An 18539-nucleotide genomic window follows, 5' to 3' on the forward strand; every position below is an offset into this window, starting at 1 on the left:
TTCTACCAGATATTTAAGTATCACAGTATTTAGGACTCCTCCAAGCAAGCATCTCTTTCAGTCACGCATCCTCAGCTGAGGGACAACAGAACATCTGGCTCAGCTTTTCCTCAAAAAGGACTGAAATGCTGAAATCAATCCACAGGTGGTGTTTATGAAGAAACACAGAAAAAAAAAAAAAAAAAAAGAAATCAGCCAGCGGGGAGGGGAGTTAGCAACGGGCAGTGAGTGCAGAGGCCCTGGGACATCTCCTGGCACCTCCCGGCTCCGCGCAGGGCAAGAATAATTACATGTGGTCCTCCCAGTAATCAAGAAAAGTGGTATATTTGGTCAAAAGGCGGGTCATGGTTTAGAAGCACATTGGTATTATTTCCTGTGACTGTTCCTAGGGCTGCATTTAACCTCTGGGCAGTGATATGAATAGACATGATGTTTTCCAGAAGGAAGGGTGCTAGTGGTCAGTTTTACCCAAACGTTGCCAAATAAGTATCTTCAGGTTAAGCATCCGAGTCCTCCATTCAGTTGACATGGTTTAATTTTTTCTAGAAGAATTAAAAAGTGACTTCTCTAGTAAATACCAGCTGCTCTCTTTCACTAGAACACAAATCAAGAATTTAACATGTTCATATTCAACTCTATTGCTCAATACATTTTTACTATTATTTAACATGCAAGACAACTGTTTACAGAGAAGTTAACCCACACTTTCACAAAGAAAACACAAGAATTTATAGGTGTTTTGGAACTTAGTAAACTTGAGATTTATTAAAAAAAGTGTTTCTGAACACTGGGTCCAACCAGTAACCTTATCAGGTATAGAGAAATAGTCAGTGTTTATTTTGCTACAGCACAAGACCATCAACCCTCAAGAAACATTTGGTTGCTTTGTATGATGAAATAGAAAGCAAAACCAAAACTGCTTTCAAAGACATCTGCGTACTGGACTTGGTAGTCATTTCCACAACTGCAACATTTTATCAGCTATTTAACTGAAAATACAGGATACAGATTCCCAATCACAGTTGCTATACACATATGGTCTTAATTAAAGCAAGAAAGCCTGTTTACTCCTGTAAAATACTTCCTAACAGCCAGCTAGCTGACTATCACCTAATCAGCTATTAAGAAGGTGAAAACTGTGAACCTGTTTTCCAGCCAAAATTGTTATCCATTCAAAACTGTGTCATTATTATCCAAAACAGAAATCTTCACTGACCTTATTAGCAGAAGAGAAGATAGAGCCATTTGTTACTTGAAGGCTATCATACAAAGACCACCTACAGTGGGACTTAAGAAGTCATCTTCACAATAAAAAATGGCAATTTTTTAAAAAAAGAGCAGCATGTATTGGGCTGACAGTTACTTGAAAACAGTTTAAAAACAAAACCATAAATTTTTGTTTTTGTTTTCCCACCTTGACTCCAACAGGTAATTTAAAATGGCCATTAGAAACATTTTACTTCAACCTTGCACCATTAGTAAAGGAAAAAAATCTCAAGCATTCTGGTAAACAGTAGGTGCCTTACTGTTTGCTGAAAAAATAATTATTTTTTACCTACAGACTTATAAAATTATTAAACAAAGTGAATTCCGACAACCCCGGCCTCCAGCCCCAGCATTAAAGATAAATAAAGCCTAAACTAAACAGATATTAACCTTACCATGTGGAATTTAGACCTATCTCGGCATATTCTGTGATGAGTCAGCCCAGCTGGTTTTACTCTTATCTTTCTTTACTACCCATTGAAGACATTTCCAAAACAAAACCCGTGTTACTTCTCTGTTTTAGTACAAACACTACTCAAACAAATGCATATCCTTGTACACTAACAACCCACTTTCTCAAGGGGTTGGAGCGTGTTTTGCACAGACCGAGTGCCGGGTTACCTCGCTAAAAACTGTACTGCCATGCCCTTCTGGTCATCACCACAAGGTTGCCTTTCAGATTTTCATGATTAGCTTCCTTTTCACAGCTTTCCCTGCTAATACTACGGGGATTTTGTTTGTTTGATTTTTTTTTTTTTTTGGGGGGGGTGGTGGTGGTGTTTTTTAGTTTTCTTGGTTTTAGGAGCACAGGGGAATTGTTGCAAAGCTCCAATAAATATTTTTAGATATACAATTTCGGAAGATTGCAAATGTTATTTGAACAGAGTTTGGTGAAAGAAATACTTTTGGGTCATGGGGGGAAGAATCAGAACCGTCTGGTGCAACAGGAATTCACAAGCCCTGTGGAAATTGTATTTGAACAGAACCACAATAGCACAAGGTCAACATTAACTTTTGCGCTTCAGGGCTTAATCCAGCGTATTAAACATGGCAAAATCAAATGGCGTAGTTTCATTCTTTCTATTTAGGACATTTCCTGAAAGGACGCTTTGAACAGAAATTATGAAGTGAAACCTCCTTCTGATCTCATCTTTTCTTGAGACGTGGCATTGTAGTTACTGAGGGCTTCTCTGCATCTAATGGAAGCGGTCCCTTACTGATGGGCCTAGGGGCACCTGGGCCTTAGGAATCTACTGAAGTTGTTTCTTGCATCTGGGGCAGGTTTTGTCCGAAAGCTCATTTTTCTCCTTTTAATAATATTACAGTTTTATAACACGAGATAGTAAGAGTATTTAGGTATTATGCTTAAGATAAACAACTGTTTGATTTAAAGGTATTGAAAAGAATCCATCACTACCAAAACAACTGAGGTAGTGACATTTTTAAAAACACACTGCTCTCAGAGCTCGCTTGCCTGCCAGAACGATGCCAAACACGTAATTTATAATAAAGTGCAGCAGAAATACTACAAGTAAATACAGGAACAACACCTGAACAGATTCCTGTTTCAAAATTGCCAAGTTTGATTTCCAGTTTTGTTCAAGTTTTTATCCTTGTTCCTGTCACGATATGTTTGCAAAAGAAAAAGTGGCGCCAAGTGTAGGGTAACATGTTGGGCACCAACAAGTCTGAAAGGCTTACAGAAAAAAAAAAAAAAAAACCAAACTATCATAATACTAACAGTGAATGCTCTTTGTAGTAGTACTAGTTAGTGCGTCTAAGTTGTTAGCATCCTTTCCAATACGGACAGCAAGAACTTGCTGGAGTGTTTCAAGTTTCTTATGGGGCAGAAAAAAAAAAAAAGGGATTTGAATTTCTAGAAACATCCAAGTATTCAATCCACTCTAATATTAAGAAAGACATTTCTTGGGGTTATTTTAGGTTTCACTTTCATTCTCCATTAAACTTCACCACACTTGCTTCCTTGACATCTTTAATCTCAACACAAGAGGGAATCTTCCAGAAAGACATGAGATTTTAAAATGTGAGGAAAAAGGAGTCCCACAGCTATGTACTCACGATAAACCCGATTAAACAAATCCACTTAAAATCTCATTCCTTTGTGGATAAGCACAGACCTCTACACAGATGCAAATTGTTTTACAGTTATGTTGTAAACCCCCTCCTTCTGGGACTTTTCAATTTATGTCAATGTGTAATTAGCAAATGAATTACACTGTAGATTGCATTCAGTACTCTTTTCCTTTCCTTTTTTTAATTCCCCAACTAACATAACCTCCCCCCCCCCCCCCTTCCAAAACTCGCAAGTCATTTTCAACTTACTGATTCTCAACAAAAACAGCTTCGTATCGTAAAAAGTCACGAGAATGGCAGGTGGCCAACGAATGACTTGGCAGATGGAATCATCTTCCAGCACACATAACCCATCACGGGAGCACTGTTGGTGCGAGTTCACGGTAAGTATCATTGCAAATACTTGACGCGTTCAGTTGGTCACTACGTAAAAGATATTTTTCCCTTCCTTCGCCTACTGACTGATGCCACACAATTCATATGCTGAAATACGATCCGTACCTTTAGAATATTTTTTTTCAGTACCTTCATAAGATGACTTTTATTATAATAAATGCAAATTGCTGTCAAGTTAATCCCTGTTTAGGAATTCCCAGATAACCTATTTTGGCAACCATACCTTCTCCAGGATTACGCAGGTCACCCATACGATGCATGAGCAAACGCTTGCTTCTACCCAAATGGGATATTTTGCCTTTAATTCTGAAGCCGTGCTGTACTGTGGAAAGAGCCCTGGCATACTTACCTCTATTTTATCGGTTATTTTTCATGCAACTCCTCCCTTTAAATACAGCACAACATTCATTCAAGGCTTTTAACCAATTGTTACAAAGAAGAAATAAATGTCTTGGCTTTAAGAACCAAAGCTGCTGTACAGCGGTGGTGATCCTGCATCAGGCACACGATCAAGACCTTTATCTTATTCGATTTTAATAGAGAGTTAAGAAACATAGATAATGTCTCTCCTATCAGATAGCTCCTATGCCATTTTGGCAAACTTGCCAGGGCCCAATCTGTCCATGCCGTATGGTCCAGGGTTCCTCGTCACTGCACCATCTCACTCCTCAAACATCTTCTATAGCTTCTCATACCAGAATTATCCCTGGACAGAGCCACCAGCGCCAAACACCTCTGAGCCCCTTAAAACTCAGCATCAGAGCACAAAGAGGCAGCTGTTGCAATCTAAAAACTTATGATGAGAAAAGGCAAGAAAGCAAAATACAGCAAGGGAGAGAATTAAAAAAAAAAAAAAAACAAAAAAAGTCAAAGCTTCACTCCAAAAATCCCTGTAAAATACATGCTTAAACTGGTTTTAAACTGAAATGCTTTGCTTTACACTGCATTCATCAAATTGTTAATGTATATCTTTAAGCAATTTTAGTTTACAAGAAGTCCCATAAGCCTAACTTTTTAAATTTGTAAGGCTTTTGTGAAGGCTTACTGAGATCCTTTATAATCTTAAAAGTTCCTTTCTCTCCAGGTGGTAAATATTAGATCTTTCAATGTGCTTGGCTGAAGCAAGTATAAATTATTAAGTATCTTCTAGGAATGTGTCACTACTGACCACTCCTTTGCAGAATACCTCTATCTGAACTATCACTAAGAAAAACTGCCAACTTCGCAGTTCAAGCAAAACAACTTCAAAACCTGCGCCCACCATTTTGAGCTTTACCAAAGCCTTCTGATCATTAGATCCCCAGTAACCACATTTACGTGCATTCATGGGTAACCAATGCAAGTACGCAATTATTCAGGCACGTACATACAAAACAGCTTTTGTGACAAAAATAAAGCAGCACTTCATGCAAATTACTAAATGCATGCTTGGAACAGCTTTGTACAAAATTCATACCTTTAAAAAAAATTCTCTTACTGACATTACTTCAAAGAAACATTCCTGGACTCTTCTACATGTGTCCAATCTAATAGCATCCATTGTGGCAGAATTTCTTTCTGACAGCTATGAAGATGGAAACTGATCCATCTACCCCAAAATGCTCATCCCCACTGATTCACCTCCCCCAAAATGTTCATTCCCAAGCACTGGACACACATCTCTCCCTCTTCCTCCCTCTGATTCCCAGAGGCCAGGAGAGGAGTGCTATATACCCAAGAGATGACCAAGCTTTGCAAATCATCAGATAAGCAATAAAGTTTAAAATTTTACTGCTGATTACAGCAGACAAGGAAAGAGCAAGATTAGTTTTACTGCTAATTCTGCTGGGAATCCTGGAGGACAACTCAGGAAGCAAGAGAGCTGCGGGGGTGGCGGAGAGCTCGGCGGTGAATAAAAATCAATACATCACTTTCTACCAAGAAAAGGAGGAGGCCCCGCAACAGCAGCAGAAAACAACTGGCAGAACTGGCTGACCAGTTACTCACGAGAGATGAGATGACTTGACTTTAAACAAAGCCATCGATATCCAAACTGTAACTTCAGGTTGAGGTTCAAGAAATACTTGTTTCCTACAAAATTGTCCTGAGTTTTTATAAATGTTTTAACAAGTTACATATAGAGTAGGTTTTGATGCATCAGGCATCCTTCATTTTGGGTTGCTCTTCTGTACAAAAGACGTCCTGCACTATCTTATTTGCCCCTGTCTGTCAGACTTTAAATATACTAATAAATGTTCAGAAGAGAGTAATAGTTCTTTCTTGCAAAAATAAATAAGGAAAAAAAATCTCATTTAGAAAACTCCAGCGTCCTTTGAATCCGAGTCTATCATGTATTTATTCAGATTTAACTCACAATAAATTTTCCAGATAATAGAATTCCAGTTTCTAGTACAGCCAATCACTTCTAATAATGGGGTTTTCTTGTCTTATAAATCATACTTTATTATCTTGTACAAAGAAAACAAGCTGTGGCATTTTTATGTAAGTGATCATTTTGATAATACACTGAATAAAGTCTACAAACTTTATGTAGGCCCAACACCATGCACAGAACTTTCTCTGCTCATTTGCCCAAAGCTGGTATTTTTACCACTAATATCTACGTTACACAGGAGTAGCTGGTACTGAAAGGACTGGACTGTAGAGGACTCACTTAGATTTTTTTTTTTTTTTTGGTCTTATAGCAAACATTCTAGAAATACAAAAAAAGGCCAAAATTATACCACAGTAGACCATGTGGAACATATTTTTACTCTGATCTATTTAGATGCTACTTATGCCTTCCGTATTTGTCACATCTATGTCCATTTTACGCCTCAACCTCTCCAAGTAAAAATAAAGCAAGCTCCTGTCAAACTCCAGCAAAAGTAGAATTTATAGAAGATTAACATTTCCAACATGAAACTCTTAAAAATGTCTCTGGCTCCATTACAGCACAAAAAGCATCCTTCCTCTGTGCCTGCCCACAGCCCCTCACAAAACGCTCTGGAAGTTCAGCAAAGCATTTAAACCCACTGATACCATGTCATCCTATTTGAGCCTCCCGGCCAAGAAGATGAGCACTGAAAATACAGCTTATATCGAAATCATTCAATAGAACAGACACATGAAGACTTCAGAGATGCTGCTGAGCATTTTTGTGAGATTTCCCAGCCAGGTATCCACTGCTGAGAGGAATCCAATGGTATACAATCCTTACTGGCAATCCAGATATGGTCTTTAAACGTCTAAATAGGCTTGCTCATTAGCTCCATCAGCCATTCTCTGATTTCAGCTTGGAAGATTCCCGTCCCTTTCTGGACATACTTATGAACTGGGATAAGGAAACACACACAACCACCCAACGGGGTGGACAAGACCTGCCAGCTTTGTTGTGAGAGTACCCGCTGCCCAGGAGTGGTAGGAGGATGGATGGGGTCAGAGCGGGTCGGCAGCCCGCAGCAGACACTAAACCTATTCCCTGTCCCACTATCAGTCCCCATGCGGGCTCAGCAGCCCTCAAGAGCCAGGAGCTCACACCCCCTGCTCCATCCCTCAAACAAGCTGGAGCGCTTGGGCAGCTCTCTCCTCCTTCCTGGTCCTACACACATCCACACGCCTGGCTTCAATCCCAGCAAGATATATCCCCCAGGCAGGGAGGAGGAGGAGGGATGAGCCACACCTTCACCTACTGATCCACACCGTGGGTAAAAACCTAAGGAAGAATGCAGAGAGTTAGACCTATCTTTGCTTCTCCTATTTTTTTAAAAAAGGAAAATGTTACACCTTGTGGACAGAAACACTTCAAATACAGTTCTAAGTAATCCATCCGAAATTCTCCATCGGGTAGGGTTGAGTAATGGACAAATTCACTCCCCGAGTTAACATTTCCATATCCAGGATTGCCCGAAACTGGATTTCTAATGGAAAATGTAATACTGAGCACCAACCACGGTGGTCACTGCCAACAACTCTTCCAACTCAAAATTTAGCAGAAAACAAAGGCGCTCTTGCTTGCAGAGTGAATATTTAAGATTCGACATATATATATATATATATAAACTGTCAGCTAGAACCAATTTGCAACCATTTTCATGTCTGAATGATGACTTTTACAAGATATGAGCAAAACTCATAAATTAAATGTTCCGTGACGGAAAAATAAGCTTCCCACGGTTAAACCTATCTACCAGGCGAACGGGAACCACGTCTTTCACTAACAATGACCAAATAAGTGAGTTTCATTTCTCTTAGCTTTCGTTTTCTCAGCATTTTAGTTTTGTATCACTTTAAAGAAACAAACACGGACCCCTTATCTGGAGGCTTGTTTGTAATGTTCAGATTAAATTCTGAAAGATGAAGTGCAGCATCGATCACACCGCATTTTACTGATTATCTCAGAAAATGCTATTTGCATTTCTGAATACTGAATTGACAAAATGTAGGTCAGCTTTGTTTTTTTAAAGGCATGTTAAACTCCTGAATACTTTAGTTAAATAACTGCATTGAAACAAATACAGATTCGAGATGATATGCACTATGAAGAAATGATACTGCTGCAGCTTACAGACACAGACTGAATATTAGATATTCATGCAAGTTATCATTCACGTTGCTGCCAGTACACTTCAGCTTGTTAACTGCTACCCTAAATCAAATCTTGGGTTACTACAGGTTACTACAGTCTCCCTGGAACATAAAACCTACTGTATGGTTACTCTGGTTTCATATAACAACTGTGTCATTAGTTAATGATTTAAAATTTTACCCTCTGCGAGCAATTCACATTCCAATGTAGTGCTGGAGTGGTTTCCACAGCCATTTTTTTTTTTTTTAACGCTACTTGAAAGTTAAAATTCTGAAGTTGGTATTATAAAAATTTGTTGAGACAATGTCTCAGGAACATTAACATATCTTCAAATGTCTGAGTACTCTGAATCCTGATGACATAATAGCAAAAAAGAATATTCTAAATATTTTCATATATTTCAAAGTGTTTTTTAATGAAGACACAATTAAAGACACTTATTTTGGCTTTTAACTTGAGATCTTAAGAACTTGTTACTTTAAATGATAATGAATACTCGTCTCATTGCTGTTTTTTCCAGTATTATTTCAAAGAAAGAAAGGCAAAAAAGTTTGCCTGTTTTGAGAAAACACCCTTGGGGAATTACACTCTTCATTAAAAAAAAATATAATGGTTTAGGTTCCACTGTGAATTTTTTTCAAATAATTTATTGCAGAAGAAAATACACTTCTATAGGGACACTAAAACATTCAGTTACTCCAAAAAGCTGCATATAGATGCTCAGCTGACAGACCAATTTTATAGAAGTCAGGAAAGATGCATCTGAAGAGAGAAAACACACCACCACAACCCAAAGGATATGGTACCTGAAGAAGTACGCTACTGCTTAACTTGGCACATGGGAACAGCCGAGACTTTGCATCAGTTATGAGGATCAAATTAAAGCACGCAGGTAAAAAAGGGAAATTCACTTCTTTGGACTGAATGCCTATTACCCATCCATGATCCCACACTCTACGTTACGCTCAGTGCAAAGACTCATCAGCATTGCACTGTTTTCTATAGATTTAACTGCATAGATTATACCTTAGAGGTCACTGTTCAACTCATTAATAAGAATAAATACTTTAATTATAAAATAAACAGTTGATTTTATCTGTAGAACTCATTAGACCGAGATTCAGATTTTCAGTTTTTCTTGATAGTTTTTCTTTACATTTTTTTCTTAGTCGCTCACATTTGTCGCCGGTATGACAAACCCCTTTTCACACACTTAAGTGTCCATTTTAATTTCAAGTTACAAGTCTCGGTAATGCTTCCATTTCCAGAAGTGCCAAATGACCACACCATAAAATATTTCCGTGAAGAACTACTATTTTCGTTACTTAAAAAACTAGCAGGGAATGAAATTCTCCATGAATTTAGTGCTCAAAGTATTTTTAATCACCTACGTATCGCTTCCAATTGAGAGAACGTAAGTTTCTATTTCCCAGAACTAATTTAACGACACAGATAGGGACCAAAATCCTCCAGGAGCACGAACACCACAGGCATTTCAGAGCAAACATTACAAGAATAATAAAATATGATTGTAGCAACTTTCCGTGCTCCGCTTTCATTTTGACAGACAACTAAATACAGTGCACCACCATGTGGCAACATATTAGGGAATGGTTCTTGTACCAAGATCTGGTTTTTTCCACCTTCAAAATTTTTTACTATTTGTTAAAAATAAATGTTAACAGTTCCATTTTAGTATTAACAAGCTCCTCTTTAACAAGTTGTCATAGCTTCACTTATCTCAGAAGCTAATTTTTAATACATCTGGATTACCAAGGAAATATTCGGGCATTTTTATTTGTAAAGCACAATATTTACCTAAACACATAACTGCCCCACGACCAGAGAACAGCTCTGTTTCTTGCCAATCGTGCTCTCTTGCACAAGAGAAATTGGGCATAAGCATATACTGCACATCAAGCTCCTTCTAAATAAATGCATTTAAAAAAAAAAATAAATCAAGCTAAATGCTGGACTCACGGCTGATTAAAAGCTTCAAAAAAATCTTGGAAAAAAATCAAACACTTGAAGGTATACACATGAATTATTTAGCAGTTGCTCAGCTACTGTAAAACTGCTTCTCTCCAGCTTAACAACAAGAAAAAAAATAATATTTTTTTCCATGAGAAATACCAACAAAAGGTCCCAAAAACCCTAAGTAAACCCCGACTCCCGAAGCCACTACATGCCACCCAGTACACTGGAACATATTTCTGCAGCCAAATGCTAAACTCGGAGGAAAAAGCAGGTTTTCATTAAACTGGGCAGCCTTTGCTCACACAGTACAGTGCTGTTGTAATTCACTGTGTTACAGGATTTCAGAAGATAGGCTTAGGTAATTCTTGTATTGGTTAAATAAAGAGTTAATTCATTACGCCTTAACATATTTGTTAGCCATTTTGTACCAATACATTCAGTTCAATCTGAATTAGCAGTGAAGACTCACTTTAAACATCAGTCTCCCACTAAAAACCCTGTCTGTATTCACCACCTCAGCTTTGGGTCTCTCGTAGCTCACTGGACCTAAAGGTTTTGCTAAAACTGTTAAGAAACGTAACAGAAAACTGGGTGACGTGATACGCAACCACGCAAGGAAGGTAGGTAGCGCAACGGGTTTTCACAAGCTCCGTACCTCAAGCAGTGGGAAAACCTGTAGAGGACAAGGTAAGAGCAAGCAACGCTCTCCTTCCAGGACGGACAGACCTGCAATTCTCTTTCTGCAAAAGTTGCTCTGGTGTGATTTGAAAGTCTCACCACAGAGCACATAATCAACCCAAAGCATGCACTTTAACCACACTTAAAAAAAAAAAAAAATACAGAAAAAAACACATTAATCCACCTCCTGTATTAAGATCACGCTGAAGTTTCCTCATCTCAAACTCCAGCTACCCTCCCTCCACTCTCCCCCAGCCCACCCTTGCTAACCCCCAGCCTGAGAAGCCCCTGCTATGTAATTAAGACCATTGTGATTTTCTGCCAAAGACAAACCAACAGCAGGAACACAATGCATATTATGCAAGTTACTGCATAGTTATGCAAGTTGTATGCATATTTTCGCTACGCAGCGTAGCTCACTGTACCGAGGACTCTGAAGACACTTGTTTGATGTGGATGCTTACTCTTATTTTGAGCTGTCAAATTTTCCTCTACTTGCCTCAACTGGCTTTTTTACACTAAAATTTCAACCAACTGCTAACAATATTAATGCAGCTCTACCAGTACGTACAATAATATAGGGCGTTAAGACCACAACAACATCTGAGCACAGTATCACTTAAGTCTACTCCAAACCACGTCTTAGGAGACATCGTAGGCAAAGCACTAGCACCTTATTTACTGTAGATAACCCAGGCTCAACACCGCCAAAACGGGGGAAAACATCAGAAATCTCTTGAGACAAACAAGGCCTCACGGTGGAAGTATCACTTCACAAGCAATTTGAATTAGAGTTATGTGAGCACTCCCATACTGAACAGAAAAAATAACCTTTCGTTCAAACACCCCCCCAACCTGATGGCTTTTTTTTTTTTTTTTTTTTTTTTAAATCTACCTCCATGCTGCTTCTGCAGTCGGCATTGGTGAGACGAGAAGACAGGGATTTCACATACAGCCTTTCACTCGAAAGTAACAGGGAGCAACTTCAACGATACGAGACCCCTCACTATTTACAAGATGAGCCACACAAAAATGGAAGCTTTCTGGATACTAAAAGCATCGTTTTTAAGGGGAGATGTATCAGTCTACCATTTCTAGAAGACCTCTCGGAGGTCTATTACCATACCTACTAGGGAACATCGCCACACACTCTGTTTCTAATTTCTGCCATTTCTCCCTTTTTTACCAGCACTGCCTGTAACAAATCATAAACTCGACATCCAAATAACTTCCAAAACCCATGAGCAATCACACGCGACTCCCCAGAACCTGAACCCCGCTGCCTACCCGTACCTTTCGCGTTGCCAGCTGCAAGGACACAACCACTCGCAGCCCAAGAGCCTTCCGAGCTTCCAAAAGGAAACAAGGTTAAGGTCAATCGTCAACGTCTACACTTCTGAGGAGAGGCAGCTCCTTTGGCCAGGCTGGATTCCTCTTATTTTGGAGTAAAACGCAACCTCAGTATGATGGCTTATGCAAGCAACAGCTATTTATCTAGAGTAAATAGAGCCCGCTTTTAAAAGTAGCCCATGTTTCTTTCGGAGACGCACAAGTATCTTCCAACAACAAACCTGAAAGCTAAACAGATTCTTAAATTTGAGGGAGGAGGAAATAGAGAGAAGTAGAGAGAAATCGGGAATCCCCCCCTTTTTTTTTTTCCTCTCCCACAAAAATGGGGCGGGGGGGGGGGGGGGGGCGCAAATTAAAATCTTTACAGCTGAGATTTCAAAACCTTCCAAGGCATCCAGCACAGGTATCCTTTCCCTGAAGCAGGGCACTAACTGCGAAGTCACAACCTTACAAAGTTACCTCGCCGACCCTCAAGGAACAAGAGTGTTTTATTTAAATAACTGCTGATTAAACTCAGTATTTAAACAGTGTAACAAGTTCCCAGCTGTATCCAGCAAGCAGTTTCAGAGACCTTCATGCAAATATCTTCATCCCACAAAAAAAAAAAAAAAAAACAAACCCAACAAGCCCTCCTCTATTCCCAGCCACCTAGAGAGAGAGGATTATACGGCGACTGAAGAATGCAAGTTGTTACTACGTGCATTTTTAAGCAGCGATTTCCAGAAAAAAGAAAAGAAAAAGAAAAAAAAAAAAAAAGGAAGAACATGGAGAGAGGGAGAAGGCAGCTCACCTTTATCCTGAGTGCAGGACAGGATCTCCTCCTCTTTGGGGTTAGTCACCTGGGTGATAATGGACGGGTTGTCCATGGAAACAGAGTGAGATTTCACCTGGCTATTTCCCTCCCGGAGGCAGGCTTGTGTGCGGGGGGGGATTTGTTTGTTTGTTTAAAAATCAATATGCAGATTTGTATTTTTTTTTAAAAAAAAAGGAAAAAAACAACAACAAAAAAAAAAACAACTCCTCCAGGAGCGAAGCCAAGCTGGGGGGGGGGCGGGGGGGGGAAGGGGAGCACCGCGCTCAGGGGCCCCTCCGCTAACGCTGCCACCGCCGCCTCCTCCGGGCGCCAATTCTCCACGGCGGGGGGGGGGCGGGGGGGGGGGGGGGGCGAATCAACCCCCCCCTTAGGAATAAACCCCAATTAATCCGGTTCACCCTTCCGGGAAGCCCTCCGCAGCGCTGCCCCCCAGACCCCGCCGGAGCCGCCGCCGCCTCCCGAGGCGGGGGAAGTGCCCCCGGCCCTCCGCGCCGCGCCGCGCCTCCCCCCGCGGCCAGCCCCCGCCTCACACCGCCGCCCCCCGCACCCGCCTGCGCCGCCCCCCGGGGCCCCCCCGGAGCGCGCCCCCCGGCACCGCCCCCCGCTCCCTACATACCCCCCGCGCCGCCGCCGCCCTCCTCCTCCTCCTCCGCGCTTATCTCATCCCCGCGCCCCCCCTCCCCAGCCCCGGCCCCCCTCACACCTCCGCCCCGGCCCTCCCTCCTCCCCCCTCCCCCCACCTCCCTTCCCGCGGGCAGCGCTGCGGGCTCGGCGGAGCGACGCCGGGCCGCCCCCTCCTCCTCTCCTCCCCCCTGTCCCCGGTCACGGGCCGCCGCCGCCGCCGTGCGCGGAGGGAAGCGCGGTGCGAGGGGAGGAAGGGAGGGGAAAGGGGCCGAGCCCAGCCGCGCTCCGCGCTCCCCGCGCTGCGCCACAGCCGCCCGCCGCCGCCGCGCTCGCCGCCTGTCAGCCCGCCCGGCGCGGCCCGCGCCCCGCCCCGCTCCGCCCCCGCCCCGCGGGACGCTCCAACGTGGGGGCGGGGAGCGGGGCAGCGCCCGGGCCCCGCTGCGCGGTAAACAAGGGGGCGGGGCTACGGCGGGGGGCGGGGCTACGGCGGGGAGGGCGGGGATACGGCGGGCCGGGGGGGAGGGCCATTGTGATTGCGTAGAGAAGGTCTGGGCTCCTCGCCGCCGGGAGGGGCGGGGCCTCGGAGGGGGCGGGGCCAGGGCGCCCCTGAGGGGCCTCGGGGCGGGAAAGGGGTCGTACGGCGCCTGCCTCCTCAGGACTGCCCCGTGTCAGCGCTGGGCGAGGCGGGGGCTGGTTTCCTTCGGGAACGGGTATAAAGTGCCTGAGATGGGCGATTCGGTCAGTGAAATATTTTTACAGGTGGCTCTGAAGTGTTCTTCAGAGGCGAGCGTGTGACTGGAAGGGCAGTCTGGGCAGCTTCTCTCAGAGAAAATACTCTTTTTTTTTTTTTTCCTAGAGCATCTTAAGAAGCATGTCTGACTCTCCAGGAATTCCCAGTGCTGCTGGTGGCTGGGAGGGTGCATCAGGAGATGGACTGTGGTGTGCGTGCCCGGCTCCTCCTGCCCTCCTCGGCTGCCTGCTGTTAGCCAGGGTCTGGCGCCCTGTCGGGGAAGGTAGGTGGGGGAGCCCGCCCAGAGCAATGGCTCCTCTGTGGGAGTGTAAAATTAAGAGGAAACCTTTAAGAAAGCATAGTGGTGTATTCAGTATAACTAAGGTATTGCAAGCTCCTTTTTTCTCCTGAAAAAAAACAATTCTTATATGTATATATATATAAGCCTCTATTGCAACCTTGCTACAAAAAGGACAGATATCATTTTAAATTCCATTAACTGATTGGGGAAAATCCTTCTGTAACTGGCATAGACCCAGGCAATGTGAATTTTAGTAATAATGGTTACAACTATTTTTTTTTTTTGACCCTAAAAGAGAAAGCTGCAGGCAGTGTGCATCTTTTTACATATATATAAAAACATATATATACAAATCGATATGTAGCTCTGAACAGTTTCACTTAACATTAGCAAAAATATGGCATTTCCACTGCCAAGCTGGGTTGCAGAAAGGACCATTGCGTTTAATTCCAGTCGGAGCAAGCAGGTGTTGTCGCTGCAGTGCTTCACCGTAACGGGAGACTACGGGCCCAGCCTCGAGGAATTTCTCATCTGCGGTAGCGCCACATCTAGTTTCTGGGGAAAACTACTTAAATATCTGGGGCCTTGTTTCACTCTCAGTGACTGTATTCCTACAGTCAACACATTTAAACATTTTGCTGTGAGTCTTTGAAGCACTGCATTTGTTAGATGTAGAAAAAGTCAGTCAAAATCTAGCTGTGTTTTCTCTCACAAACCTAACACTCCCTAAAGAGCAGTACATGCAGAGATACCAGTATTGCAGGTTTCTGGGACTCGTCTTTTAGGTTTGCCCATCCTACTCTTATGACAAACACTTGCACAGGGAATGAGTGCAATGCCACTGCTTGCATTGCATCCAATTGTGCAAGTTCCAACCTGCTGTTTTGCTTTGGCTTCTCAAGACGGGAGCCTTGCTGTTGCAAACAGTCCCTTACAGGTTAGATTGGGCACAGATGAACAGGAGTTAGTACAAGTTGGCTGATGGAATTGGTCCTGCAACCTGTAAAGGTTAAGAGCTCCTCCTCCTAAGCTATTATGAAGCTTTATCACAGCACTTGTTATGTTGTAATCCAGCAAGTGCTTGATCTTTTACCCACCCAGGCACTGGAGGCATTTTTAATTATCTGAGGCTTAATTTGCATAGAAGCTTTTGCTGAAACAATAAATTCATACCTCTGTTATTATTTGGTATGAGTTTCTGTATCAATATTTATATTTGGATAAAACTAAAGTAGCTTCCTACTAGTGTTAAGGCAAAGGGCTTGCGTCAGAGCAAGTTGAAGAGTCATCCAGCACTAAGAACATCTTCCACTTTTTTGCAGGGAAAGGGCAATTATAATGCGTGGCGGGAGGACATGTGCTCTAATGCCTCTTTTCTATGCAGGGATGAGGAGATATAAACATCTTGTCTGAGGAAAAGCACGTTTTGCAAGGCCTGACAAACGTGATGTTCACCTTGAGCCAATGCGTTATGTATGTTTTAAATGTTGGTAAGATTGTTTTTGCAACTGACGTTGTAAAACTCCAGTGGAACAGCTAGCTGTTTATTCATCTTATTAAGGAATTTGGTACTTACTTCAGTTTAGAGGGGGAACTGCTATTTCTGGTGATATATAAAGTGGAAGTAGGGTGAGAGAACATGCCAGGAGGGGATCTCTCTCCCTGTGCTTGTCCCATTGCTCCTGTCATGCAGGCTCCCTCACCCCTCCAGTCTAAAGTGGAGAGCAGAAAAGCAGGGTACTGATAGCACGCGAGGAGCTGTGGAAAGTCCATGCTCTTGCAGGGCAGTGGGAAGCGGAATGGAAGTTTAGGAAGCTGTACTTGTGCTGGCAGCACGGCTGTAACATAGGAAACAGGTCCCTTCCTCTGAGCATGTGGTTCAGCGTCTCCCACCCCCCTCACTCCCATTCCTGTACCGGTTATGAGATAGGTGTAACGCAATCAAGAGCAATCCATGTTGTTTCCTTTCTGCTTTTACTTTAGAGACACTCTGAAGTGTGTACAGTGTCTTCTATCTATGTTTCTTTATATGCTACATGAACTAAATCCTAAATAATCCCGTGGAACAAGTGAATGGTTTCATCTCCATGTTACAGATCGGAGGTGGAGGCACAGGCAAAGCAATACTTTCCAGGAAATTGCAGTACAAGCTAGTAGGAGATCCAGGTTTTCATCATGACTCCTGACATTTGTCCTTGCCACTAAAACGTGTCCCCCTTTCAATGCCATAGGATGTTTTATAATAGGGCGAAAAAAAAATGGGTTTTAGCAGAACTGTTCTACATTAAAAGGAAGCATTTATTTTCATTGATGCCAGCTCAGTGAAGGCTTGACCCTGGGCCCACAATGGGAGTTTTATCCTTGACTTTAATGGACGAACAATCACGGTCTCATGATATTACATCCTAAAGAAAGGAAAATACTGCAGTTTTTATCAATAAGATAAATGTTTCATAGTTAGTGTAAGCTGCTATATTCTTGCAATAAATGGTTTATTAGATTGATTAAATGTCTTAACTTCACTTCAGCTATTAATCAGTTTTGGCAGCTGTTTATTGCTTTGTATACTTCGAAGTAATGGAGATTATCCTTTAATTATCTCATTGCAGTTCATTCATTGTTTCCTAAATAGTGCCATTACAATGGTAAATTGCAACAGTAAAACAGTGTCAATACAAAGTTATGGAGTTCCCATTTTATGATGCATTCATAAAGTTAACACAATCTACTTAAAACGTAGCTGTGATTTCAGCGCAGTGACATATTTGATAGGGCATAAGAGATTTTGATGAGAAAACAGTAGAGCATTAAGTGTGCTGGGACTCCGCTCTCGCCAAAGTGAAACACAGCATGTTCCCTGTTGGAATATATGTGCATATCAGAATTTATTAAACTAGTACTTATTTGATCACTTTCGGTTTCACCAAATGCTGTGAATTCCAAAGATTTTGTGCCTTTGAATACAACATATTTATTTCTTTTTGTCTGTGCAAAAAGAAATGAGAAAACTCCAAGCAATACTATCATTTAGAGGTTACTATTGTCATTCCACAGAAGGATAAGAGAGTACCAAATCAATCAGAAGAAAATGGCTGCTTTTAGTATTATCTTCAGATCTGGCAGCAATTCACAAAGTAGCAGTTGCATAACAATTTCCATTCCAAGTCCCTTTTTCAGTCAACTGTAACTATACCTAACTTTAACATTATGAGTTGTCTGTTTCAGGCTGAGTTGTTTGGGAGGAATCGGTATTACTGGCAAGCTGAGAAAGATGCGTGAAACCCGCTTTCAAAACTGTAACATAAATTGCCTCCCTTCTTGCTCCCCAATAAAAGTTTTTTTGGGAAAAAATTAACACTGTAAATTTTGGGTTCTCAGTTTTTTTTTAATTCTCCTTGACTTTTCACTGTGCTTATGATAGCAGAAAATGTGGGTCCTTAGCTTGGGTTAAATGAGTGCCGAAGATAAGGTGAATGGGGTTTTTTACTAACATTTAACAATTTATGTTCAACCCCAAATTCCTATAGATACCTAATCCAGAAACTTTGATTAAGGAACCCAGCTCAGATGAAGCCTGATTGTGCCAGATGCTAGACACCCACATGAGAAATGATGCCTGAAAAGTGCTCAACTCAGTGTGAGGCGAACGTATAATTAAAATGCTTGGCCATAATTTTGGTGCTGGGTTGAATTCAACTGGTGACCAACAGGTGAAAGGCTCTGCGGAGCTCATCGCCTGGTG

General features: G+C 42.0%; 1 protein-coding gene and 1 long non-coding RNA gene across 8 annotated transcripts in view; one reads left to right on the top strand and one right to left on the bottom strand.

Moving 5' to 3' along the window:
- CTDSPL (CTD small phosphatase like) overlaps window positions 1-13712 on the bottom strand; it is an 85789-nt gene extending 72077 nt beyond the window's left edge. For 2 of the 7 annotated variants that reach the window (XM_087731224.1, XM_009475348.2), the window contains exon 1: window positions 13119-13699. In XM_087731224.1, the coding sequence (XP_087587350.1) occupies window positions 13119-13194 (76 nt within the window). In that variant the 5' untranslated portion in view covers window positions 13195-13699. Of the gene's footprint in view, window positions 1-3609; window positions 3725-13118 lie in introns of all 7 variants that reach the window. The other 5 variants (XM_087731235.1, XM_087731169.1, XM_087731268.1 and 2 more) reach the window with 5 other exon arrangements.
- A 669-nt stretch (window positions 13713-14381) lies between these two features.
- On the top strand, window positions 14382-18289 carry LOC148057689 (uncharacterized). Its single transcript, XR_015706447.1, has 3 exons — window positions 14382-14504; window positions 14623-14779; window positions 16182-18289. It is a non-coding gene; the product is annotated as an uncharacterized LOC148057689 (long non-coding RNA).
- Window positions 18290-18539: the final 250 nt, after the last annotated feature.

The sequence above is a fragment of the Nipponia nippon genome, unplaced genomic scaffold, assembly GCF_047370975.1.
Source record: "Nipponia nippon isolate SJK-2023a ecotype South Korea unplaced genomic scaffold, ASM4737097v1 scaffold_1, whole genome shotgun sequence".
Taxonomy (NCBI): domain Eukaryota; kingdom Metazoa; phylum Chordata; class Aves; order Pelecaniformes; family Threskiornithidae; genus Nipponia; species Nipponia nippon.